Raw genomic sequence first — 25,551 nt, 5'->3', positions numbered from 1 at the left:
CATGTCCCTGTGACGTGTAGTTATGTGGATCCTGCAGAGTGGCCTCTGGGATCCTGTCAGCTCGGCGGCAGTTAGGTAAGGGGCTTATCCTCCAGCCAGGACTCTGAGTCAGATTGTTCACTTGCATGAGCGGAAACACCTGTGCACATACAAGACTGACCCGACCATCCTCTAATTTCTCCTTTTGTTTTGGACTCCTGGTCTTGGCTTATGAGAGTCACTTTTCCACCCAAGCAGTACACAGCCCGTCCCCAGGCTTCTGCTCGCCATGGTCCTTCCTGGAGTGTCTCCTCCCACCCGCCAATGTGAGGACCCTTCCTCTGAGCCCAGTCTGATCCCATCTGTGCTACATCCCTACCTCGGTCCCTTGGGCTCTCTGCACAGGCAGCAGCCGTGCAGCTGGCTTTTTCCTGCCTGATTCTAAATGCCCCACCCTTTCTGTGACTGCACATTAGTCGGTTCCAGAGATTGAGTCAGCGTTTCACGCGTGTGTGATGCATCTGGTGCGCACGGCCTGGTGGCGTCTCCCTTTGTTGTGTGTCATCTGTCTCCTTTCTCAGCACAGCACCGCAGCTTGTCCTGCATTGAAGGGCAGTGGTCAGTGACGGGCATGCAGTGTGTCTGCCCTGACTCCTTGGCCCTTCTTCAGTGCTCAGAGGGAGTGAGGGGCACAGGACTGTCTTAGGCACACCACAGCCGTGCCTCAGCTTTGAACAGACATACCAGTGCCCCTAGATGGAACCAGGAGGGGGTGGGGTGCGAGCAGATGAGCTGATCACCCCCTCCTGCCACGGCCCCTCGGAAGACGGAGCAGCTCAGGTGTGTCCCCCCGTGTCACTGCAGGCCCCAGAGCTGCTGGAGCAGCAGAAGTACACGGTGACTGTCGACTACTGGAGTTTCGGCACCCTGGCCTTTGAGTGCATCACTGGCTTCCGCCCCTTCCTCCCCAACTGGCAGCCTGTGCAGTGGTGAGCAGAGCAGGGTGGGTGGGCAGGTGGGGGGCGCCTTGGAGGAAGGAGACAGCCAGTGTCTGTTCCTCTCCTCACCTGCTTTAGTGATGTTCCCACGCTGGGCCTGTGGTGGCTCATACTTGTAATCCCAGCACTCTGGGAGGCTGAGAAGGGTGGATCAATTGAGCTTCGGAGTTGGAGCAAGACCCCATCTCTACCAAAAATAGAGAAACTAGCTGGGTGTGGTGGCGGGTGCCTATAGTCCCAGCTACTTGGGAAGCTGAGGCAAGAAAATTGCTTGAACCCAAGAGTTTGATGTTGCAGTGAGCTGTGACGCCACAGAACTCTACTGAGGGTGACAAAGTGAGACTCTGTCTCAAAAAAAGAAAAACAAAAGCATAAGGTAGGAGTTTAAAGTATGAACCTAATAAATTACAAAAAATATTTTTAATCAAAGTATAAAGTTAGGGTTTTCAAGATTACTCAGCATTCTTTAACTTTTTTTTTTTTTTTTTTGCTGATTATACAAATAGCACGTGGACCATGGTGTATTTATATAGGAGTTATCACCACCACAGAGCGTGGCAGGTGCACGTGGTCATCAGCTGCCTTAGCCCTTCCATTCCATGATGCACACATTTCAAGCGCTGTGTTGTACATGATGAAATATTACAATTTTTATTTATCAGGTAAAAGAAATGAAGTATTGGGGGGAAGGTGCCAAAATGTGTAGTTTAAAAATTAGCATTCTCTAAATGAGTTAGGTCTCATTCAACATTGCTCTTTGAGAAGCCACGTGTTAATTTTGTTTTAGAAAATATGGAAACGGTAAAGAGCCAGGACTCGACCGTGATCACACAGCCGGGAACACATTTGTGTTTCTCCCGGCTCTTCCCCACGTGTGTGTTTTATTTATACTTTAAAATTAGTTGCTGTGTGTAGTCTCGTGTGACTTCACCACTCAGACTTCATATTGAAAATGAATTGTTTCCCCATATTGTTTGTAATATTTGTTGTTCCAGAGAGTGACTATGCTATAGTTCATTTAATAACACCACGAATATCATCCTTGTTGGGAAATCCTTAATACATCCAGGTATTTCCTGAGGGTGAATTCCTAGAAATGGGATTAACACATCAAAAGTGTGCAGAGTTTTTGTTTTGTTTTGGGGGCATTTTGTTTTGTTTTGTTTTTGAGATAGGCTATCATTCTGTTTCCCAGCCTACAATGCAGTGGTATCCTTACAGCTCACTGCAACTTCAAAACTCCTGGGCTCAAGCAAGCCTACTGCCTCAGTTTCCCAAGTAGCTGCAACTGCCGGTGTGTGTCACTAAGCCTGGCTAATTTTTACATTTTTTGTAGAGACGGCATCTCATTCTTGCTCAGGCTGGTCTTGAACTCCTGGCCTTAAGCGATCATCCCACCTGGGTCTCCCAGAGTGCTGGGATTCCAAGTGCCTCGCCAAGTGTGCACGTTTTAAAGGTTTCTGGTACATGTTCGCAGCTGCCACCAGAAGGCTGCCCAAGTTCGTTCCGGAATGTGGCGTGCTGCCATCTCCCCATACCATTGCCAACACTGCTGTCATCCTCAATGCCTTTCTGGAAGTAAGACAGCTATTTTCACCACAATATTTATTCATAAGAATGAAGTGCCCCCTTTGGAATAGATTCCAGAAGAGTACGCTCCAGTTCCACACGTGTGCCCAGTGGTGGAACTGAGAGGCGAGGCGTCTGCTGCAGGATCTGGTCATCCTCAGTCTGGTGACTCAATTCCCAACAGGAATCAGCTCCGTAATTTATAGTCACACTTCATGATAGAACCATCATAAAAATAGCTTTAAAGTGTCTGTGCGTTGCTGGTGATGTTCTGACTAAGAAGTTGCTGCATTTCTTTACTTTGCCCTTTGAACTTTCCCATTATTTGTAACAAGGTGAGTTAAAACCCATTAGAACTGGAGGGACAAGTGCTTTCTGAACAGAGCCCCTGAGGGCCTGGTCAGCCCTGGGAGGCTGGCGGCCGCTTCCAAGTAGACAGGTCTGCAACCCGAGAAGAAGCTGCTCTGTGGCCTGACCTTTAGCTTGTCTGCTTTTTAGCACTTTGGATAGCCCCTTGAAAATCTCCCTGTCTCATCTCAGATGGCAGGTCAACAGGTAGTGATTTCAGGAAAAATGCGATTTGGGCTTGGAAATACACTTTAACGACAGCCTAATAATAAGCATTTTATTTGTGTGTGCTTTTGTATTTTCCATGGACAGACTCAGTTTCCTGGTAGAGGACTGTCCCACACTGATGTAATTAGAACGTCTTGGGACACCCCCACACCAGCCCGTCTAGGTTTTCTACGTGTTCTGGACAGGCCAGTTCACTGCTTGCCAGTGAGAGTTGTTTGGAGCTGAAGCATTTTTATTTTTTAGTTGAACTTCCCAGGGGTTTTGGGAAAGGAGGGATTTGGACATTCAGATGGAGTAGAAAAAATAGCAGACTTGGAGTTGGGCGGACTCTGACACCTTCAGTTGTGTGGCCTTGGTCACATCATCCGATCTTCATTTTCTTACCACTAACTAGGGCCTAAAAATGTCAACTGCACAGGTCCATCGTGGTGATAAGTGAATGCCATGTCGGTGCCCTTAGTTATCTAGGAAGCATTACTCAAGGTATTATCACTGTTACCAAGAACGTTGAAGCCACTTGGGTTTAAATATTTTTTCCTTCAAATACTACTTCAGATGCCCCAATATTCCCTAACAGGTAGGGAATTGCAAAAGCTATCCCTAAAAATAGCTCTTAGCCGTGTACACTGAGTGAAGCACCCAGGTCCATGCATGACGCACGTTTCATGTCAGGGTCATGGACGTGCAGTAGTCTTGGTCTGTAAGTCCTGATTTTATCCTCTCCTCTATTAAAGTATAAGAGTTTATATCAGATAAAATGAAAAGGGAGAGAAACAGAAAGGGGAAAGGCAGGAATGAGGTGAGGAGGCGAGAGGAGGCCAGAGTACTGCCTGCAGGACGCTGGGCACCAGGCGGCCAGGGGCTGCGTCCAGGCTGCTCTTCACAAGGTCCTTCAGGCTGAGCTGGCCAGTCTTAAACTCTCCGAGAAATGGTTCTGTCACAGTGCAAATGAACTGACCTGTATTCCAAAAGCTTAGGGATGTAGGTCTGCTGTGCAGATGCAAAGTGCCATTACAGTTGTACAGTGGCTCTAGAGGTGAGGGGTACGTGATGGCACAGCATCGACATTCTAAGTTGAGATGCGTAGACCCTCAGCATCATGGCACAGGTGGCTTCAGCATCCAGGACAGTCACGGGCTGCACAGTTGTGTGTCCTGGGAGGAAGGGGCCACACCACACAGCCCAGGTATGTTGACAGCCGCACCGTCTGGGTTTGTGGACATGCACACACTGTGATGTTCTCACAACGACAAAGTCACCCACGGTTCTCAGAACGTGTCCCCACAGTCAGTGAAGCACAACAGCGTGTAACCGGGTTGCTTATGTGCAGGCACTCGAAGGTCCGGCAGAAGAGTGAGATGGACATTGTCGTCAGTGAAGACTTGAACGGAGCGGTGAAGTTTTCAAGCTCCCTGCCCTACCCCAACAACCTTAACAGGTAGGCGCAGCCGCTTCCCTCTCCTGCACCATTCTCCATTTTTAAGAAATCAGTCTCAGGTGGTACCTGGTAACTTTTAAATAGATTATCAGGACATTGTCCTGCAGCTAAGGACTTGGAGAGTCCTTCTCAGTCTGAAAATCAGAGTGGATTCCCATGCTCACCTTGTCCTGGATTCCCGCCACCTCTCCTCTCAGCTCACATCACAGTTTGTACCTCTGTTCCCCTCAGTAGCCTCCTCCCTGTACTGTGTCTGGTTCTGCAGAGGCTCTGTCTCCTATCCGTGGTAAGCCTTTGAAGGGTCAGGAACTCTGCTCCATTTCCCTTTGCTCTCCTCTCGCACTTACTACTGTGTCGTTGTCAACTGGTGAGTCTTGGAGTTGGAATGGCACTACAGCTAGTCTCAGAGCCAGACCACTGGTGGCATCAGAAGTGGGTGACAGCACAAAAGCAGGCTCCAGGGCAGTGTCGTGTAACCCAGTCACACAGACAGAGATTCAGACAGTCACCCATTCAGAGAGTGGGGAGGAAAGATTGTGTGGACTAGAGCGATATGGAGTGACCTGAGATGAGCTTGAAATTTGTGCAAGTATCTGGAAAGGTGTGTAGGAAGGACGTGGACAGGTGAAGGAGGGGGAGAGACTGGGGCAAGCAGGGTGGGAGGCAGCAGGCAGCTGTTTTGGCCTCCTGAGGACCTGAGTGAGCACAGAGGGGCCGGGGGGTGGCTTTGGTGGCTTTGGTGGCTTTGTCGTGTGACCCAGCAACTGCTTTGGTGGGACTAACCCATCTGGCAGCATGGGGTCTGCCCCATGTTATTCATGCCCCTTTAACTCCATGGGGTCCAGGTCATGTGTGGGGGCCACCTGGAGGTGGGACTCACCTTCACAGGTCAGTCTTATCCACCTCATTGGAAATGTGTCTGCTGCCCAGCACGTGGGGAAATGTGACTGGGAGGCTGTTACAGCAGGTCAGGGGAGAGGGGACAAGCACTGGGAGAACTGAAGTGGCTGGAGATGTTTATGCTTTTATTCTCTGGTAAGCCATTTTCATTTTTAGTAATTGTTTGCTGGCCACTGTCTGTGTGCAGTGGCGAGATGCACATGGAGGTAGCCAAGGTCAGCCACAGGTGACCCCTCCTGCACTCTGCTCCTCTCCGCAGTGTCCTGGCACAGCGGCTGGAGAAGTGGCTGCAGCTGATGCTGATGTGGCAACCCCGACAGCGGGGCACAGACCCCACGTACGGGCCCAACGGCTGCTTCAAGGCCCTGGATGACATCTTAAACCTGAAGGTGAGTGGGAGCCACGTTAGCCCCTAGGCAACAGTGAGGCTCTCCTGAGAAAGCAGAGCAGGTCCAGGGCAGCCGCCCTAGTGAGGAATTTGAGGCTCCTGGGGGGTCTTTCTGCAGAAGGACAGTCATGGCTGTGGACAAACAGGAATGTGAAAGACAAGAATATCCGAAATGTGGCACCCAGGCCCCCTTCCTCCAGGGAGACCCTTACTGTGTGTGGCTGGGAATGGCAGGAGAAGCAGAGGATCTAGGCAGATAGACGGGCGTCTCTTTAAAGAGGCTGTTTTTTGGGCAGCACCTGTGGCTCAAAAGGGTAGGGCGCTGGACCCGTATGCCAGAGGTGGTGGGTTCAAATTCAGCCTCGGCCAAAAAAAAAAAGAGGCTGTTTTTTCTGAGCAGCACCTGTGTTACGTTGCAGTTGGTTCACATCTTGAACATGGTCACGGGCACCATTCACACCTACCCAGTGACAGAAGATGAAAGTCTGCAGAGCTTAAAGGCCAGAATCGAGCAGGACACGGGGATCCCAGAGAAGGACCAGGAGCTGCTGCAGGAAGCGGGTCTGGCGCTGATCCCAGACAAGCCGGCCACACAGTGCATTTCAGACAGCAAGGTGAGCCCTGTGCCCTGCCTGCGCCCCCTGGAAACCAGTCACCCCTGCAGGTTTCACCTCTGTTACGAGCGTTGGATCCATAAAATTCATTCGGTTTTGTCCTTTTGCAGTTAAATGAGGGCCGCACACTGGACATGGATCTTGTTTTTCTCTTCGACAACAGTAAAATCACCTATGAGACTCAGATCTCCCCACGGCCCCAGCCTGAAAGCGTCAGCTGTATCCGTGAGAACATTTTTTTAGAAAGTCCATCGTGATACTTGTGACACGGCAGGAGGGGGAAACGTAGGCCAGGGAGGAGCTCACCAAGGCTTGGCCCACCTGGTCCTCAGAGCAGCCTCCTGTCCACAAGAAATTCAGGGCATAGCCCAGGGAAAAAGGGCAGAGGGAACCGTGGGTTCATTTCCGTCTCATAAATACAACTTTAGACAGAGGACAGAGAATACTGCCCACAAGAGATTTATGTACATATACATATATGTGTGTGTGTGTGTGTGTGTGTTTTGGGTTTTTGGGGGGTTTTTTTTGAGAGAAGGTCTCACTCTGCTGCCCAGGCTGGAGTGCAGTGGGGTCATCATAGCTCACAGCAACCTCAAATTCCTGGGTTCAAGCAGTTCTCCTGCTTCAGCCTCCCCAATAGCTGAGACTATAGGTGTTTACTACACCTAATTTAAAATTTTTTTTTGCAGAATTCGAGTCTCACTATATTGCCCGCTCTGGTCTCAAACTCCTGGCCTCAAGGGATCCTCCTGCTCTGAGCTCCCAGAGTGCTGGGATTACAGACCTGAACCACCATACATGGCCTCATTTATATGTTTTTGTTTGTTTGTTTTATACTGAACCCATTCTTCTGCAGAATTTATTTATATTTTAACAATGCATGTACGTGATAACCAAAAAAGAAAAAATTAAAAGATAGGAAAAATTGAATACACAGTAACCAGCAAGCCACTGTCTCCCCAGTTCCCTAGCCGGTGAGTTTCCCTTCTAGGGAAAACACAGATACCGTATTTTCGGGTCCTTCCAGGGCTGTTTTTCCCCCCAGCAAACAGTGGCATTCAGTATGTACTGTCCGCACCTGCCTTCCTCACTTAACAGTGTGTTCTGGAGAATTTTCTCCTCACTCTGCTACCTCACTCTTCGTGGCTGATATTCCACTCTGTGGTGGACAGTCCAGCATTTGTGGGACGTTTTAATGCGTCTCCTGCTTCTACCTGCTGCCCCTCCCCCCACGCACATCCACACTGAAGAGTGAACAGACGGAAGGGCCAGGGTCTCGGAGATCTCCAGGGTTTTTTGTTGATTTAATCATCTCCAGTACTGTTGTTTGAGTCTGATTTTTTTTTTTTTTTTGAGACAAGAGACTCACTATGTCATCCTTGGTAGAGTACAGTGGTGTCACAGCTCACAGCAACCTGAAACTCTTGGGTTCAAGTGATGCTTTTGCCTCAGCCTCCCAAGTTGCTGGGACTACAGGTACCCGCCACAACACCCGGCTACTTGAGTCTGATTTTTTTTTTTTTTTCAGTTTTCTTTTTTTCCTTATTGGCCGGGGCTGGGTTTGAACCCGCCACCCTCGGCATATGGGGGCATTGCCTTACTCCTTGAGCCACAGGCACCGCCCTGAGTCTGATTTTTTTATAAAACTTTATACAGCTTTATATGTTGTGAACATAAGAGTTTTTAACTATATGGGCCAGAGTACATGTGAATATGTCTCCAAATAATTGATGAAGTATTTCTGCAAATCAAAATCAGTAGCTGTTTACTGCCCAGCTGGTACTACTTATGCAATAATGGGGTATAAAAATAAATATGACAGTAACCAGGCATATTATCCCCAAAAGTTACATAACAGTATCCTAGTTATATAATATTTTAAAATGTGAGTGTGGCACCACTAGGGAGGATGTGACTAATGGCAGCACAGTTACTCTCTGATATTGCTTGTGTTTCTGTTTCCAGTTCAAGAGCCCAAGAGGAATCTCCCTTTCTTCCAGCTGAGGAAGGTGTGGGGCCAGGTCTGGCACAGCGTCCAGGCCCTGAAGGAGGACTGCAACCGGCTGCAGCAGGGACAGCGTGCGGCCATGTACCTGCCAGGCATTCCTGACTTAATGCGTTTAAAATTACCTGGTGGCTTTGGCCACAGGGGAGTGGCAGAGGCAGGGACCCAGAAGCAACTGTTATGGGAGACAAAAGGGAGACGCTGGTTTGGACGGGTGGGAAAAGTGTGGGTGGGCTGGACTGAGGCAGAGGCGGGCAGGCTGAGGCCGGGCTGGCCAAGCTGCGGGCGGAACTGGGAGCCTGGAGGAGCCAGGTACAATTTAAGTTAGCAAAGCTGCCCCGATTGTTATCCTGGGCACTTAAAATCGTCCCCCCTTGTGCCCAGTTTAGCTTCTTGGCCCTGCATGTGGCATAGTACCTTGCCCCATTTCAGTTCTGGTGCAGAACCTCAGGCATTGCTGAGGCTTGGGAACTCTCCATTGGTTTTAATTGGCTGCTGCTACCATAATCATCATCATGGCAGGGACCTCCTTTGCAGTTTGAGGGGGTTTGTTGTATAGGAAATGGTATTTGGGTCCCCAAGATGCTCCAAGGCTCTGTGTGCTGTGGTCCCTGCAGGATGAATCTGCTCCGGAACAACAGCTGCCTGTCCAAGATGAAGAACTCCATGGCCTCCATGTCGCAGCAGCTCAAGGCCAAGCTGGATTTCTTTAAAACCAGCATCCAGATTGACCTGGAGAAGTACAGTGAGCAGACTGAGTTTGGGATCAGTGAGTATACTCTTTGCAGCGAGCTTAAAGATGTGGTTTTCTTCTTTTGGCCTCGTATAGTTGAGTTGCTTATTTCTGCTTTGGTTTTGTGGTGTGTTGTTTTGTTTTTCAATTTTTCCCCTATTTTTTTTTTTCAGCCTCAGATAAACTGCTGCTGGCCTGGAGAGAAATGGAGCAGGCCGTGGAGCTCTGTGGGCGAGTAGGAGACTCACTTGGGGTTTTTGCACTTACTGGACAGGGAGGGCGGGGAGAGGGAGAGATGAGGTTTCCGGCTATCATTTGTCGATCAGTGTTGATGGGGCACATGCATGCTTAAAGGTACATGTTACAGACAATACCATATTAACCACGGGCTGGTCCCCATCTTGGGACACGTAATTGATGGCTTGGGGGTCTGGGCCTCCCGTATGGCATGGCATTGGGATGGATAAAGTAAGAGAGGAAAGGAGACTGTGACGTGAGCATTTCAGTGTGCCGGGCACTGTGCCCGAAGCTGTACGTTCTGCGTGTAATTTAACTGCTCAGACAGCCCTAGTCGAAGCCTGTTTACAGAAAAGGAAACTAGCTTAGGGGTTAAGTAACTCGCTCAAGAGCTACACAGCTAGAAAGTGGTAAACACAAGATCCAGACCCAGACGTCGTGACTCCGTGCACACTCCTGGCAGCCCTCTGAGAGCTCTCAGTGGCTGTGGAGGCCCCCAGGCCCCAGCACACTTACTTCTCGGGACATGCTTGCAGCCTCACTGACCTGAGGGCGGCTGTTCTAACAGGAGGATGACGTGAAGCAGCTGGTGGAGCGGATGATGGCGCTGCAGACTGACATCGTGGACCTGCAGCGCAGCCCCATGGGCCGGAAGCCGGGGGGCACGCTGGACGACCTGTGAGTACTGCTGGGGCCACGCTCTGCCCCGCACCCTCAGACGCATGTCCTAGGACCTGCCTCGGGTTCCAGATCTATGCAGTGGCAAGGAAAACTGACCTCGGTGAGTTGTGAGGATCAGTTCAGGGCCCATGTTTGGGAAGCAACTCATCATCTACAAAGGCTGTGGGATGCACGGGGCCTTTGCCAGTGCTGTCAGGGGTCCTCATGTACCCTGACCCCGCCCGGTGTGGCCAGAGCTCAGGGAGGCAGCCTCAGGAGGCTTCAGAGCAGCACAGCCCTAGAAGCTGCATCCAGCCTCCATCAGGCATTTGGTGACGGCTGCAGGGGGTATGAGGCATCTGCAGGCCTGAAGGAAGTCACCCGCAGGCCCTGGCATGGGGACAGGAGGGGACCAGCCAGGCGCCACTGGGCTGAGGACACATCACCGTGAGCTCCACAGCAGTCCCTGGTGCCTTCACTAAGGACTCTTAGGACAAGAAATCTGAGTGTCAGAAATTGGATTCTGTATTTACTCTAATTATTTAACCCTTTATTCTCCTGTAGCTTTTCTTCATTTAAGAATGTCAGCCCATCTCCTCTGTGTTCAGGGGGAAAGGGCTAGGAGTTTGTGTCTGCTTTGGGCCTGCAGCGCCCAGTTCTGTGGGCTCAGGGCCACTGACTGAACCTGGACTCCTTATCATAGATGCCACGGAAGGTAGAATTTGCAAGGACAAAGTGAAGTCTCCTTTCCTTAAGATTTTCTGTCACTTGAATTTTGATAATGAAGCAGATCATTTGCTTACTATAGATACCACCTAAAATGTCAGAAATCAGAAATCATAGTCTCACCAGGCACAGTGGCTCACACCTGTAATCCCAGCACTCTGGGAAGCTGAGGTGGGTGGATAGCTAGAGCTCAGGAGTTAGAGACCAGCCTGAGCAAGAGCGAGACCCCATCTCAACTAAAAATAGAAAAGTTAGCCAGGACTAGTGGTGAGCACCTGTAGTCCCTGCTACTCAAGAGGCTGAGACAGGAGGATCACTTGCACCCAAGAGTTTGAGGTTGCTGTGGTCTATGGTGACATGGCACTCTACTCAGGGTGACAGACTGAGACTGTCTCAAAATAGTAATAATAGTAATCTCCTCCAGTCAAGAAAGAGGAGATGCTGGATACTGCCGGCCTTGTTTCTAAGAAGCAGTGATCTGCTGTCAGGAATTAGCAGACCAGGCTGCACAGGTGCTTGTTTCACGTTGAGTCTGGACAGAACCCCTTTATGTATTTCAGAGAAGAGCAAGCAAGAGAGCTTTACCGGAGACTCAGGGAAAAGCCGAGAGGTGAGTGCAGCCCCACATCTGCCTAGGGCCCCTCTCGGCTCCTTTGTGGGGCTTTGGTCCTCTCTGCCTCGAGGAACTGGGCCACCTTTCCTCCCTGCAGACCAGCGAACCGATGGTGACAGTCAGGAAATGGTGCGGCTGCTGCTTCAGGCCATTCAAGGCTTTGAAAAGAAAGTGCGAGTGATCTACACGCAGCTCAGGTGTGGGCCCGGCCTCCTGCCCCTGCTCCTGGTGCCAGCATCTGCCTCCCTCTGCCTCCCCCTGCTCCAGCTTCTTGAGCTGCCTGGAGAAGCTTCATCCTCATCCGAGCTGCTTGCTGGGCTCATGGCTGCCAGGGCCAGGCTCTGCTTTCTCTGCTCCAGACGCCATTAGAGTTTGTCCCCTCCGTTCTTCACAGTAAAACCGTGGTTTGCAAGCAGAAGGCCCTGGAGTTGCTGCCCAAGGTGGAGGAGGTGGTGAGCTTGATGAACGAGGATGAGAAGACGGTTGTTCGGCTCCAGGAGAAGCGGCAGAAGGAACTCTGGAATCTCCTGAAGATCGCCTGTGTGAGTGAGACGCCACAGCTCTCGGCTGCCCTGGGCCTTTCTACCTCTGACCGCAGAGCCAGTGTCAGCCACTCAGCTGCTGCCATCTGTCCCCCTGTGCTCTGTGACTCGGGGGAGCAGGGAGGGCTCGTGCAGCTTGTTCTTACCTGTCCTGGTGTTGCTTTGCCTGCAGCTGCTATGACAAGCTGCCTCAAACCAGGCAGCTTCCAACAACAGAAACTTACTCTCTTGAGTTGCAGGGGCCAGAAGTTCAAAACCCAGGTGTGAGCAGGCCCATGCCCACTGGAGGCTTCCTTCAGCATCTCTTGACATGTGCCTGCATCACTCCAGCAGCTATCTCTCTGTCTTATCTGAGTGTCTCTCACACTTGACATTGGACTTGGGTCCTGCTCGAATAGTCCAGAATGATCTCACGTTGGGATCCTTACATCTCCAAAGACCCCTTTTCCAAATCAGGTCATATGTGCAGCTTCCAGGAATTAGAAAGTGGGCATATCCTTTCTAGGGCTGCCACGCCAGCCCACGGTAGTGCTTGTCAGTGCAACTGGGGCCCCACCTGCGTCTCTACTGCTGCCGCCTGCAGTATGGGACCCACACTTTGCACTCACAACATCTTAACGTAGCAGTGACCCCACCGAATGCCAACTGAGAAAATGTAAAGACAAAGAAAGGAGAAGAGCCAGCCAGGTAAAAGCTGTGTCCTGGAGGCCAGGGCTGCGGGAGTGTGAGCCCCTGTGAAAGGCTGCCGGGAGGTGGTCAGGGAAGGGAAGGGAGCGATTGAGTTAGCACAGCCTTCAGGGACCAAGGGAAGGAGAGTGGGGAGGGAGATGGTCGCTCACAGTGGGACCAGGACCAGGGTAGTGTTTTCTAAAGATCCTGGAGGCTGGAGCATATGTGTAGGCGTAGCAGAAGGACATAGTACACCCGAGACTCGCCGAGTCGAAGGGAGAGGGGAGCGTGTGCGGGGCGTGGTCCTGAGAACGAAGGAGAGTTGATGCTGTGAGCACAGTGATGGGCTTGCCACGGGAGGGTGAGTGACATGTCCCCTCCGAAAGGAGGAAAAGGAGAAAGAGGCGGCCAGGTGGGGAAGATTGAGAAGGAGAGGGAAGGCGAGGCCTGATCTGCCGTCTGCATTCATTGGATGTTTACTGTGCACCAACTGCACGCGGGGCAAGCAGGCTGCGCAGGGACAGTCCTGGACCTGTTTCAGGGCCTTCCTGACAGCCTGACGGTCCTGACCAGGACACAGGAACAGCTTAGGGTGGGCAGTGCTGTGAGTGGCTGTAGTGGCAGGGCTGTAACTGGAATGCAGAAGAGGAAGGCCAGCTCTGTCTTGGAGGTGAGGGACGCTCTATCCCTGTAGCGTTGCTGGAAAGGGACACCTGAGCCTGGGGAACTGATTTAAAAAGAGGCTCCTGTGGCCCATGGTGCTGCAGGCTGTACAGGGAACATGGCACCAGCATCTGCTGGGCTCCCCATGAAGGCTTCAGGCTGCTTCTCTTGTACCAAGAGGAAGGGGAGACTGGTGTGTGCAGGGGGAGGAAGCTAGAGGCAGCAGAGGGGCGTGCCAGGCTCATGAACAGCCAGGTCTCAGGGGACCTACTCACTCCCTGCCCCAGAAAGGCCCCCAGTCTGTTCATGAGGGTCCTGCCCCAGACCAGACATCTCCACAGGCCACGTCTCCAGTACTGGGGATCAGTGTCTGCATGAGGTTTGGGGGTCCAACATCCAGACTACGTCGGGGAGCAACAAGAAATACCCACAGGGAACATTTCCACTGGAGAGAGCAGGACTCAGGTGGGGGCCGGGGAGGGGCTGAGACAGTCGGGACTGAGACAGTGCTTTGTCCCAGGCAGCGAGGTGGGGACACTGGTATACTCTGGGTGGCGGGGGAAAGGATGTCACAGAGGGTGAAACTGGAGAGGTTGGCAAGGGCTGGCTTGGGCTGGCTCATGCACGCTGCTCTGCTTCTGAGCAGACAGGAGGCATGGCAGGAGCTGTCCCTTTTTGTGGTCACTCTAGTGGCAGCTGGAGGATGTTCTTGTGCCCTTGAGGGAACTCCACACTGAGAGTGAGGGTCCCTCAGCAGGGCTGAGCGGTTTTGTGGTGCACAGGTCAGGGTGGCAGGATGCCTGGGGCAGAGTCCCCGGCTATCAGGGAGCCCTGGTACGGGAGGCAGACATCACTCTCTGCAGGGGGACAGGAAGGCACAGGTGCCTGGATGTCTGGTTGACACAGAGCAAGAAGGTTGGTCCCACAGCCTGAGGGCTGAGAGTGGCCGTGGGTCTGCAGGCTGCACGGAGCACCAGGAAAGGGAAGGGAGGCACAGACGAGGCAGGACCCCGGCCTGGTCATCTGCACTGGGACATGAAGTGGTTACAGCACCTCCAGGACGTAAGACGTCCTGGTTTCTTCCCAGCTGTACCCTAGAGGATGTGGGTCACATAACCTTTTCCTGGGTCTCAGTCTTCTACTTAGAAAAGAGTAAAAGTTGCTTCCTTTTCTTTTTTTTGCAGTTTTTGGCTGGGGCTAGGTTTGAACCTGTCACCTTTGGCATATGAGGCAGGCGCCCTACTCCTTTGAGCCACAGGTGCCGCCCCTGCTTCCTTTTCTTCACTTGTATAAGTTCATCAACTAAAAGGAACCAAACTAATGAACAAAGCCTACAAGCACTCCCGCCTCCCATTGGAATCTTTCTCCTGAACTGTGCCTGCTGATCAGAAACGCTGAGGCTGAGGCACCAGGTGCCCACCACCTTCTCACACAGAAATACCAGAGTTCCTGGGAGTAGCCGTAGCGTCTTGGGTGCATCACTTAGCTTCAAACTTCTCTCTATTTGGGTTTGTCCTTTAGAGCAAGGTCCGAGGTCCTGTCAGTGGCAGCCCAGATAGCATGAACGCTTCTCGACTGAGCCACCCCAGTCAGCTGATGTCTCAGCCTTCTGCAGCCCCCGACACCCCGGACAGTTTTCCTGAGTCAGCCAAGAAAAGGTAGGTTGCCGTTAACAGCAGCAGGCGTGGCATCCACAGGCTCGTAGGAGGTCCCAGGGACAGAAGGGCACATTGTCACGGATCAGGGTCTGATGATTTTGCACACACTTCCCTTTGAGTCTGTTACATCTGCTGGGCCCTGTGGGAACTGAAGTGACGTGCATTCTGCTCTCAGCCCTTTGTAATTCACTGACTGGACAGTCCCTCTGTCCAAAGGCTGGATTCCTGCCTGGCTGCTGGTTGCTAACAGGACTATGGGAGGTGCTGGTCATTCCCACGCTGTGATAGTCCTTGGATCACACAAACCAGGATCCCGGGTCCCCCATCCTCCTGTGTCTCCTGCTCATCTCTTCTCCTCCTTGCTCTTGCTGGAACTGCTGTGCAGGGGGTGAGCAGGACGGTTTGGCCCTGGCGAGGCCTCTGCCTCTTCCTCCCACCCCCCGGCTGTTGCTGCAACAAGGTCTTCTCTGATTGAATTAATACTGCTCTAACCAACCAAGTTGTGGCTTCCTGCTGCTTTATAGAGTTGGACTGGGTGTTTCCAGACATGGTGGCCCCTCCGTGCCTCTCCAGGCTGGTCCCCTTTCTTACAGACCTCTTGCTCATACAGACAAGCAGCAGCAGCAGCAGCAAGTCCCCAGGTCCCTCTGGAGGCCTGACCCCTGACGCACAGGGTGGTGCTGCAGTTTGCTCTGATGCCTGGCGAGGGTGGGGAGCCTACTGTTGTGGAGCCCTGGCTCCCCAGGTGCCCTCCACGAGGGACCCCACCGCAGGGCCTCTGCTCCCCCTTTCTTCAGAACTCAGTCGTCCACACACCCCAGCCTGTCTCTCCCTGTGGTTCGTTTTGTTCTGAATTCAGCTCCATGGGTGTCTTCTGTGTACTGGGCTCCTCAGGATCCTGCAGGCATAGAAATGAATTAATGATTGCCTGGGGGTGGGGATGGGAATGACTAAATAGGGACCAGGTTTCCTTTGGGAATGATGAAAATTTCCTAAAACTAGATACAGCGATGGTCACACAACTCTAAATGTAATAAAACCTTGAATTTTGCACTTTTAATGGGTGAACTGTATATAGAGTATATCTTTTTTTTTTCTTTCGTTTTGAAGAGACAGGGTCTTGCTCTAGTGCCCAGGCTAGAGTGCAGAGACATAATCATATCTTGCTGCAGCCTCAACTCCTGGGGTCATATGATCCTCCTGCCTCAGCCTCCCAAGTTTCCAGGACTACAGGCAAGTGCTACCACACATGGCTAGTGAAGATGTTCTTTGGCCAGGCACATGCCTATAGTCCCAGTGCTGTGGGAGGCTGAGATGAGAGGATTGCATGAGGCCAGGAGTTGAAGAATAGCCTGGGCAACATAATTACCCCATATGTAAAAAAAAAAATGCAGACATATTAGCTGGGCGTGGTGGCACATGCCTGTAATCCCAGCTACTCAAGAGGCTAAGGTGGGAGGATTGCTCGAGCCCAGGAGTTGAAGGCCCCGGTGAGCTATGATCCTGCCACAGCACTCCAGAGAGACTCTGTGTTTTTAAAAAACCCAGCTCTTACCTTCAGGAGTTTATAGCCTGTTTTGATATTTAATCATATGTGACCTTTTATTATTAATTATTTCCCAACTTCTTGTGAGCTCCTGGATGATAGTATCCAGGTCTTGTGCTCTTGGCAGTGAGCCTTTAACTTGGCTTGAAGCCCCATCGATGAGGCTTAGCAGAGACATGGTGAGTTCCTTCCATCAGAATGTTAAGCTTTGCTGGGTGAGGGGAGTTCCAGAGCTCTGTCTTCCCATATTGGGCATAGTTCCTCTGATGACATCCTCAAAGCTCTAGAAAAATAGACCAGGGGCAGGGCGTCTCTCGTCTCTCTACGTCCTAGAACTGAGGGGAGAAAAGGATGGGTGTTTTATTACACAGCCCTTTTCTCACTGTGACCCACTCCTAATAGGAAACATGCCTTTCTTAACTATGAAAAGGAAGATCAGACGAGGTTAGATCAGTTCCCAGAACTTGCTTTTCACCCGATCTGAGGAACTGTGGAAACCTGGTAAATTGCATGGTGTGGTTTGTTTTTTTCTTCCATTTCAAGAATTGGAAAACAGGTGATTTGGGGAGATACCTTTAAAATTTGGCAGCTTGGAGAGAATTAAATGAACCTTTTGTATGAAGTAGACATCTAGCTGCTTTTCACATTTTGGACAGCCTGGACTTGGGCCTCTGAAAGGTGCTCATTAACTCAGTGGATGAAATCACTGGTCAGTGACACTGTTTTGAGAGACTCAGCACCCAAGTAATGGTCACTTCATTTTTAAATGTTCTCAGAAGCTGTTTTGCATATTTTAAAGCAGTGACGGCAGCTCTGGTAGGTAACAGTAGCCACTTTCTAATAACGCCATTGTTTTCTTCAGTGAGGAGCTGGTGGCTGAAGCTCACACCCTCTGCACCCAGCTAGAGAGTGCCGTGCAGGACACCGTGAGAGGGCAGGACCAGAGTTTCATGGTAATGGCCTGTGTGTGACCAGCTGTGTCATGTCCTCTCTGTAGCAAAAGAGGGAAGAAAATGGTGATGCATCCAGGATTGTCCTCAATCTCTTTTTGTCATTTATGTTAACAATAATGGCTAATGTGAGGGAGTGCTTGTGAGTGTGTCATCTGCATCGTCGTGTTTAATCCTGACAATCCTGACAGTGGCATCCCCAGCCCTTCCTCTCCTGCACCTTGGTACCACCACCAAGCACCTGTGTGTATTGAGTGGTCTGGACTCTGGTGACAGAGTGGGAGTGTGGCCTGTGCCTCAGGGACTCAGCTTCCCCGCAGGTAGTACTAGTTATGGGGAAGCCAACCCAAAGAAACCTCGCTCCAGTACAGGTGCAGCAGCACAAAGCTCACGTTACCAGGGACCCTAAGTCTCCCCTCCAGATCTTCAGATGGCCTTTCCCTGCTGACGCTCTCACCTGCTCAGCCCCACTAAGTCCCAAGTTCTCAGGAGCATTAGAGAGATGCCGCTGCTGCCTGCTGTCACCTGTGGTGTGGCCATGCGTCCCCAGCTTGCTGCTGCTGCCTGCAGTCAGTCACCTGTGGTGTGGCCGTGCGTCCTTAGCTTGCTGGCTGCTGCCCACAGTCACCTGCAGTATAGCCGCGCATCCCCAGCTTGCTGGCGGCTGTCCCTTGATGCTCTTCCTCACCGTGGTTTGATCCTTTCACTGCTTGCCCCACTCTGCCAGAGGAACAGAAGCCTCAGCAGGCTGGAAGTTGGTAGCTGAGATTAGCTCCTGGGGCCACCCACCTGCCCTGAGCGCATGTGTGACTGCTGCAACCACGAGCGCACTGAGATGGCCTTCCAGTGTCCCCAGAGTCTCAGAAGCTGACCAGTCCAGGGAGGAGACCCCAGGCAGCAGAGGGCAACCCTGCAGTAGCAAGTCTGCTGTTAGTAGGAGGGCTTGCACTTCCTTCCAAACTGTGCCGCTTGCCTCCTGAGAGGAGAGAGAGCCTGTGGTGTGTTGCTGGCTGTGTGTTCGTGACATGCCTATCAACTTGCAGACCCTCGACTGGAGCTGGTTACAGACGGAGGACGAGGAGCAGAGCGGTGGGGAGCAGGCGGCGTGATGAGGGCGGTCTTGACCCTTGACGCGGGGCTCACAGTGATGCCTTCTGCAGTGATTCCTCACGGACTTGGGCATCCAAACAGAGCCCTCACTTCTCCAGCCTCTGTGACCTTCACCCTAAGCCCAGGGCGTGGCCCTCAGCAGCCACCACGTAGTCTACACGCTGGGAATCTCCATCACAGGCCCAGTGCATGGTGATGCCGGTCGCGAGAGCTCAGGGAGCAGCCACAGAGCTGCTTCCTCCATTGTGACAAAGTGCTTGATGTGCGATTTGCCACAGAGAAGGCTGGGCAGATACCTGACTCAGGTGCTGAGGACAGAGTCTATATAGCACTTGATGCCAGCCCATCCTCTCTAATCTCCAGAGGCCCCAGCCACCCCACCACCCTCACCATGCAGCTGTGTTCAGAGTCTTGGCCTGGCCCCATCCTCTCTCCCTCTTTTCACGGCTACAAGTTGACTGTCAAGCTGCCCCATCTGCTGTCCTTTCAGCCACAGTGACTCACTGTAGCCTGGATAGAAGAGCAGCTACCTCCTTTTTAGTCCCAAAGATTATCTGCAGTGAGTTGTCATGTAGAAGGCAGCAGGAAGGAAAGGGGTCTGCAGAGACTGGCCGCTGACCACTGTGCTCATCTCCGTTCTTACCCAGACGCACCCACTAGGGGGGATGGGGTGTCCTGTCTCTCCCTCATCTAGCAGTGTTAGTAAACGGATTTATTTTTTAAACAGTTTCTGTATTTTGTTAACAAAATGATTCCAACACTTATACCAGGTTCCCCTGTCCACTTAATTTGCCATCCCTACAGTTAGGACTTCCAAACTAAAGTCGTGGAAATTTTTATAAAATTCAAAAGTGCCTGGGTCATTAGCAGCGCAGTGCTGCTTCAACATTTTGCACAACTTCTGTTCTCTATAAAAGCACGAGTGAAAAGGGAGTTTGGAAGATCACACACGGACGAGCTTGGTTGGGAAAGAAAGTTGGAACAGGGGAAGCTCACCAGGTGGTTTCCGTGGAGATGGTGTGACATGTTCTGTGGTCAAGTATGATTAAGAAACATTCGTGTTTTAATTGCTTTTTGGAAATCTGCCTTGTACTCCGGTAAAATACCTGAAAAGTCTCATAATAAAGAAACTGACTTAAACTTTGTCTAAATCCACGATTTACCATTGTCATTTGCCATAGAGCCTGCACCCCGTGTCTGTAACATTCATTAACATCCAGGGAACTCGGCTTTGACAAGGCCTGGTTTTGGAAACCCTGACAAGGGACACAGTGGGAAATAAGACCCAAAAGGCAGGGATGGGGTCCCACTAGGGAGAGAGAATGGACGTGGGGCGGAGGGCCGGGGCCTCCTTTGTAGGCAATGGGGAGTCACAGACGAATTTTGAGCAGAGAAATGACGTGGCTGAAGGGTAAAAAATAATCACAGCTGGAACATTTCTGTGATTTAAAAAAGGTAAAAACCCTAGAGTTAGGACTTACACTCCCAAAAAGATGAAACAGGTGCACTTTTTCCTCTAAGTACAGCTGAAGTCCTTGGACATAGAAACAAACAAGCACAAGGGGACTGACAGGTAGAGATAAGAAGGGAGACCGTCCAGGTGTGCGGCTGGCCTGGGGAGGGCACCGGGGCGAGTCCCCTGCTTTTCTTTTTGTCTCATTTACCCAGAGCAGGTGCTGCAGAGGCTGACCAGTGGGCACAGACAGAAAGGCCTCAAGAAAAGCCTGTTCTCTCCAACCATATTGCTTCCCTAGGCCTGCTGTGATAAATACCACAAAGTGGTGCAACGGAAGTTGATTCTCTGACCATTCCGGAGGCCAGACGTCTGCAGTCCAGATGCCGGCAGTCCTGCGCCTTCTCAAACCTGCTCCGAGGGCTCGAGGGAGATTCCGTGTCTTGCTTCTTCCAGCCCCTGGTGGCTCCGGACACCCCTTGCCCTGCACTGCACCTCTCTGCAGGGTCGTGTTGCTGCCTCGTCTCTGTCACTTCTCCCCTGTTGTGTGTCCATCATAAGAACATGTGTCAGGTGACGCCTATTTCTCAATGGGTAGGGCACCAGCCCCATATACCAAGGGTGGCGGGTTCAAACCCGGCCCTGGCCAAACTGCAACAACAAAAGTAGCCGGGCGTTGTGGCAGGTGCCTGTAGTCCCAGCTACTTGGGAAGCTGAGGCAGGAGAATCGCCTAAGCCCAGGAGTTGGAGGTTACTGTGAGCTGTGACACGGCACTCTACCAAGGACAATAAAGTGAGACTCTGTCTCTAAAAAAAAAAAAAAAAAGAACACTTGTCATTGGACAGGGAATTCCTCAACCTGGGAATTCCAGGATAAGCACTTTAAAGATTTTAAGTGGAATCACGTATTTTGCCATCTGAAGTGCTATTCACAGGTTCTGTGATTAAGATGTGAAGGTATCTTCTTGGGTACCACTACTCGACCCACTGCACTAGCCAAGGGACCAGAAACAGCCAGCCTAGAATGACGAAAATGTCTGGACAATAACTACTCCAGCCAAACACCACAAAGAACTCTGGAGCCCTGCTGCTGTCCTGCTAGCAAGGCCAAGTGAGAAACTCGTAATAAAGTGTCCCGTGTCCCCCACTGGACTGGGGTCAAGCCCAGGCAGGGAGCTGGGACATCGGTCAGGGCTGGCTGGTAGCAAGGCTCTGCCACATGATGTCAGTGGACACCACGTGGGACGTGGCAGGCAGACCTCTGCCCCCAAGCAGGTGGTATCAGGATCTAAAGGCCCCTCTGACGCAGTAACAAGCCTGCTAGAGAGTCCTGACTCCCAGGGCTCCCCAAGGGTCATAGGGAGCCCATGTCACCCCAGTGTCCACAGAGGCAGAGGGGGGACGTGGATTCCATTCCTAGCAGTGGTGAAATGGGACTTTGTTTGCATGAAGTAACAGTGTTGGAGAAAGGTAACCTGAGCGGATCCAGGGTCTCATCACACTCAGACATGCGGCTTTCCTTCCTGAGTCACTTTCCCAGCTGAACTGGGAAAATCCAGCTAGATGAGAAGAGGCAGCACACTCACTGAGGTGACCCCTGCGTTAGAATCACCTGACAAGGATTTAAAACCGCCCATCATAAAAATGTCTGAAGTAGCAATTGTGAGTTTGCTTGAAACAAATGACACGACAGAGACTGTCTTAGCAAAGAATCAGGAAGTGTAAAGAGCAACCAAGCAGAAACCTTAAAACCCAGAATACGAGACCTGAAGTCAAAATGTCAGTGGCTGGGCATTCTTTTTTTTGAGGCAGAGGCTCACTAGATCATCTATGGTTGAGTGGCATTTTAGCTCACAGCAACCTCAGACTCTTGGGTTCAAGTGATTCTCTTGCCTCAATCTCTCAAGTAGCTGGGACTACAGGTGTCTGCCACAAGGCCCAGCTATTTTTTAGAGACGAGGGTCTCGCTCTGGCTCAGGCTGGTCTTGAACCTGTGAGCTTAGGCGATCCACTCACCTTGGCCTCCCAAGTGCTGTGATTACAGTTGTGAGCCATCACACGTGGCCTGGGCATTCTTAAAACTAGGGATTGTTGGCTCTGCGCCTATAGCTCAACCGGCTAAGGCGCCAGCCATGTACACCTAAGGTGGCGGGTTCGAATCCCCAGCCCGGACCCGCCAAACAACAATGATGGCTGCAACCAAAAAATAGCCGGGCGTTGTGGCGGGCGCCTGTGGTCCCAGCTACTTGGGAGGCGGAGGCAAGAGACTCGCTTGAGCCCAGGAGTTGGAGGTTGCTGTGAGCTGTAATGCCATGGCACTCTACCTAGGGGGAAAGCTTGAGGCTCTGTCTCAAAAAAAAAAAACTAGGGATTGTTAGTATCTGAGAGGTCCAAGACTGAAAATAAACGATATTTATTTTCGTTCAAAATGTGAACGAAAGGATACGGAGTCCAGGTTCTGTGTGGGCAGCCTCGGCCTTTATTTCTACCGGGGTGCAGGTGAGATGAGCTCCAGAAGGAAGTCAGCATGTGGGGTACGGTGGGTGGGGTTTCTGAGGGGTCGGGGGTGGGGTGGGTATGTTCTCTCTTCCCTGGGTGGGACATCCTAGTTGGGCTGGTTGGTTCTATTTGGGCGGGTCCCTCTACCACTATCACGACTTGTTAAAATGGTGACATAACTTAGGGTGACCCTCTAGGCCTGATTTGTCCAGAGCTTTCCTGGTTTTAGGGCTTCAAGTTCTGTTTCAAGTGTCTGTTCAGATTTTGCCACCCGGGATGAGTAGCCACCTTACGTCATGATCTGTCAGCATCCTCTGTAGTTTGAAATGTTTGACACTTTACTTCTGCAAAACTGCCACTTAGGATCTTCATTCAATAAATACTTACCGATCACCTACTATGTAGCAAACAGAAGTGAAGTTCCTGCCTCATGGAGCTCACATTCCACACTGGCCAGAGGAAGAGGGGGCAGGGTGTGAATAAGGCAATGTTTTTCAGCTTTTTTTTCTTTTAATTTCACAGCACCCTTGAACCTATGGTTAAACTTCCACAGCACACTTAATTTATGTTGATCAAAAGAAAGAGTATAAAAAAGAATATACTTAACCATGCTTCAAACTTCTTTTGAAAATCATTAATGATCTTTAAAAACTTTGCGTCACACCTAAGATCCTCTCACAGCACACCAGTGGAAAATCACTGGGATAGGGAGAAGTAACACGCACGAAAATATCCAATGGGCATGGCGCCCATAGCTCAGTGGTTAGAGCACTGGCCCATGCACCAGGGCTGGTGGGTTTGGCCCCAGCCTGGGCCTGCTAAACAACAATGACCAAAAAAAAAAAAAAAGTGCCAGCCATTGTGGCAGCCACCTATAGTCCCAGTTACTGGGAGGCTGAGGCAAGACATTCACTTAAGCCCAAGAGTCTGAGGTTGCTGTGAACTGTGATGTTACAGCACTCTACTGAAGGAGACATAGTGAGACTCTGTCTCAAAAAATCAAAAAAGAAAAGAAAAGAAAATATCCAATGGTTTTCAGTGCCATGAATAAAATAAAACACATAATGGAAGAGAGAGTGGCCAGCACCATTCAGGAATGCGACCAAGGAGTGACCACCGGACTGAGACCTGGATGATGAGAAGGCAGCCAAAGACCCACACCGTGAGTCCAGGTCTGAAGCAAGAACACGAACGTGCTAAACAGTCACAGGTGCGTCTACAGGAGGAGAGAAGTGGCAAGAAATGAAGCAGACCAGGCGTGAGACGGGTCACGTTAGGCCTTGTGGGCTGTGGAAGTTTAGATTTTATTCAAAGTGTAGTGAAAGGTATTAATATTTAAGTAAATGGATGAAATATATTGAGATTACATCTTAAAAAGACCACTCATCCTGTTAGAATGTTTGATGGAAACAAGAGCAGAAGCAGGAGATGGGCTGAGGAGGTCAGGGTAGGCTGATGAGACTTGCTGATGTGCTCGATGTAGGGTGTGGAAAGAGAAAGGCCAGGCGCCTATAGTTCAACAGCTGGGGCGCCATCCACATACACCGCCATCCACATCCATGGAGCTGGCAGGGTCTTATCCAGCCTGGGTCTGCCAAACAACAATGACAACTATAATTTAAAAAAAACATAGCCAGGCATTGTGGTGGGCACCTGCAGTCCCAGCTACTTGGGAGGCTGAGGCAAGAGAATTGCTTAAACCCAAGAATTTGAGGTTGCTGTGAGCTGTGATGCCACAGCACTCTACCCAGGGCAACATAGTGAGACTCTGTCTCTTAAAAAAAAAAAAAAAAAAAGCAGGCGTCTTTAAACAGGTGAAACTGGCCAAGCTGGAAAAGCTGGTTAAAGGCTGGAAGTGTAAAGTAATTTACCATAAAGGTTGAAGAGTAAAGGAGAGGCTGGGAACCAACATGTACACACACACACACACAAGACTCACACACAGTCACACAAACACACTCACAGGTGCCCCCTTCCCCCCGGAATGGCCAGGAAGGAAGAAGGAAAACCTAGAGCATGTATCCTGGAAGTTAGCTGAAAACAAATTATTCCAAGACTGGCTAAGAGAGTCAAATTGTTCTGAGAATATAAAGACAAAGAATTGGTCATTTTCCTTGGATTCTTAGGCACTAATTTTTAAACAGTTGTCATTAATATTCACATAAAATGATCCCACAATTCCCTACATTTTTAAATTTCAAAACTCAGAGGTGAACAAACGTTTTCATTTTATGAGGAGTAATCATTCTTCAAAACAAAATAATATGCATGTTGGCAAATGAAAATGTGACATCAGCAATATTTTATTTTACAAACATAATTCTGGACTCATACTGCATTTCCAGGCGATTGTTTTGTGCATAAATAAAATTAAAATCTTATTACAAAATGACACATAGTTACTGTAGAACTGAAAATGTATAAAAGAAATATCAAGAACATGAAATTCAGTGATCTCACTATCCAGCTTAATCACTATTAATATTTTATTCATTAATACTCTTCCAGTCCCTTTAAAATTCCCATTTTTCAAAAATGAAATAATACTTTAGATATAATTAGTTTCTATGATTAGCAAGGTTGTGGTGGTTATGTTTTTTACAGTATTAATGTACATCTTAATGTGATGCTTATTTTGTATATGATGACATTTGGATTTCTTTAGTGACTTCCCTACTTATATAATTTGCTCATTTTTCTAATGGGCTGTAGTTGTCTGTTATTAACTTGATAGATGTGTATATATTTGTATTATGAATTACCCTTTTTTGTAAGCATTTTATAAATATTTGTATTTCCCCCAAATTATTCCTTGCTTCTTAACTTTATTCCTGCAGCTTAACACCTGGAGTCCCACTGTCACTTGGATATATGACTTGTCTAGTTTATTCTGTTCACATTTGTTTTCTATTCAGTCTATTCCAGGCTACATGCATATCTTGATTATAGGTCATCATGTTACAATGAGGGTTCCATCACTTACGATCTAGGTAAAGCACGGCTCCCTTTCTTGTGATCTTTTCAT

The 25,551-nt window shown here is 50.2% G+C and overlaps 1 protein-coding gene across 1 annotated transcript in view; it reads left to right on the top strand.

Moving 5' to 3' along the window:
* Positions 1-19,725, top strand: part of IKBKB (inhibitor of nuclear factor kappa B kinase subunit beta) — a 55,059-nt gene extending 35,334 nt beyond the window's left edge. Inside the window, exons 8-22 of the mRNA XM_003801071.3 lie at positions 844-968; positions 4,453-4,560; positions 5,720-5,849; positions 6,268-6,462; positions 6,573-6,687; positions 8,428-8,551; positions 9,085-9,236; positions 9,374-9,435; positions 10,006-10,115; positions 11,384-11,433; positions 11,534-11,633; positions 11,831-11,978; positions 14,832-14,968; positions 17,377-17,467; positions 18,508-19,725. Coding sequence (XP_003801119.1) covers positions 844-968; positions 4,453-4,560; positions 5,720-5,849; positions 6,268-6,462; positions 6,573-6,687; positions 8,428-8,551; positions 9,085-9,236; positions 9,374-9,435; positions 10,006-10,115; positions 11,384-11,433; positions 11,534-11,633; positions 11,831-11,978; positions 14,832-14,968; positions 17,377-17,467; positions 18,508-18,573 — 1,713 coding nt within the window. The 3' untranslated portion in view covers positions 18,574-19,725. The remainder of the gene's footprint in view (positions 1-843; positions 969-4,452; positions 4,561-5,719; positions 5,850-6,267; positions 6,463-6,572; positions 6,688-8,427; positions 8,552-9,084; positions 9,237-9,373; positions 9,436-10,005; positions 10,116-11,383; positions 11,434-11,533; positions 11,634-11,830; positions 11,979-14,831; positions 14,969-17,376; positions 17,468-18,507) is intronic.
* The last annotated feature ends 5,826 nt before the right edge of the window (positions 19,726-25,551 follow it).

Source organism: Otolemur garnettii, unplaced genomic scaffold, assembly GCF_000181295.1.
Source record: "Otolemur garnettii isolate 467f Iridium unplaced genomic scaffold, OtoGar3 scaffold00197, whole genome shotgun sequence".
Lineage (NCBI taxonomy): Eukaryota > Metazoa > Chordata > Mammalia > Primates > Galagidae > Otolemur > Otolemur garnettii.
Note: the sequence above shows the minus strand (reverse complement) of the source record. Positions and strands in the feature narration are given on the sequence as shown.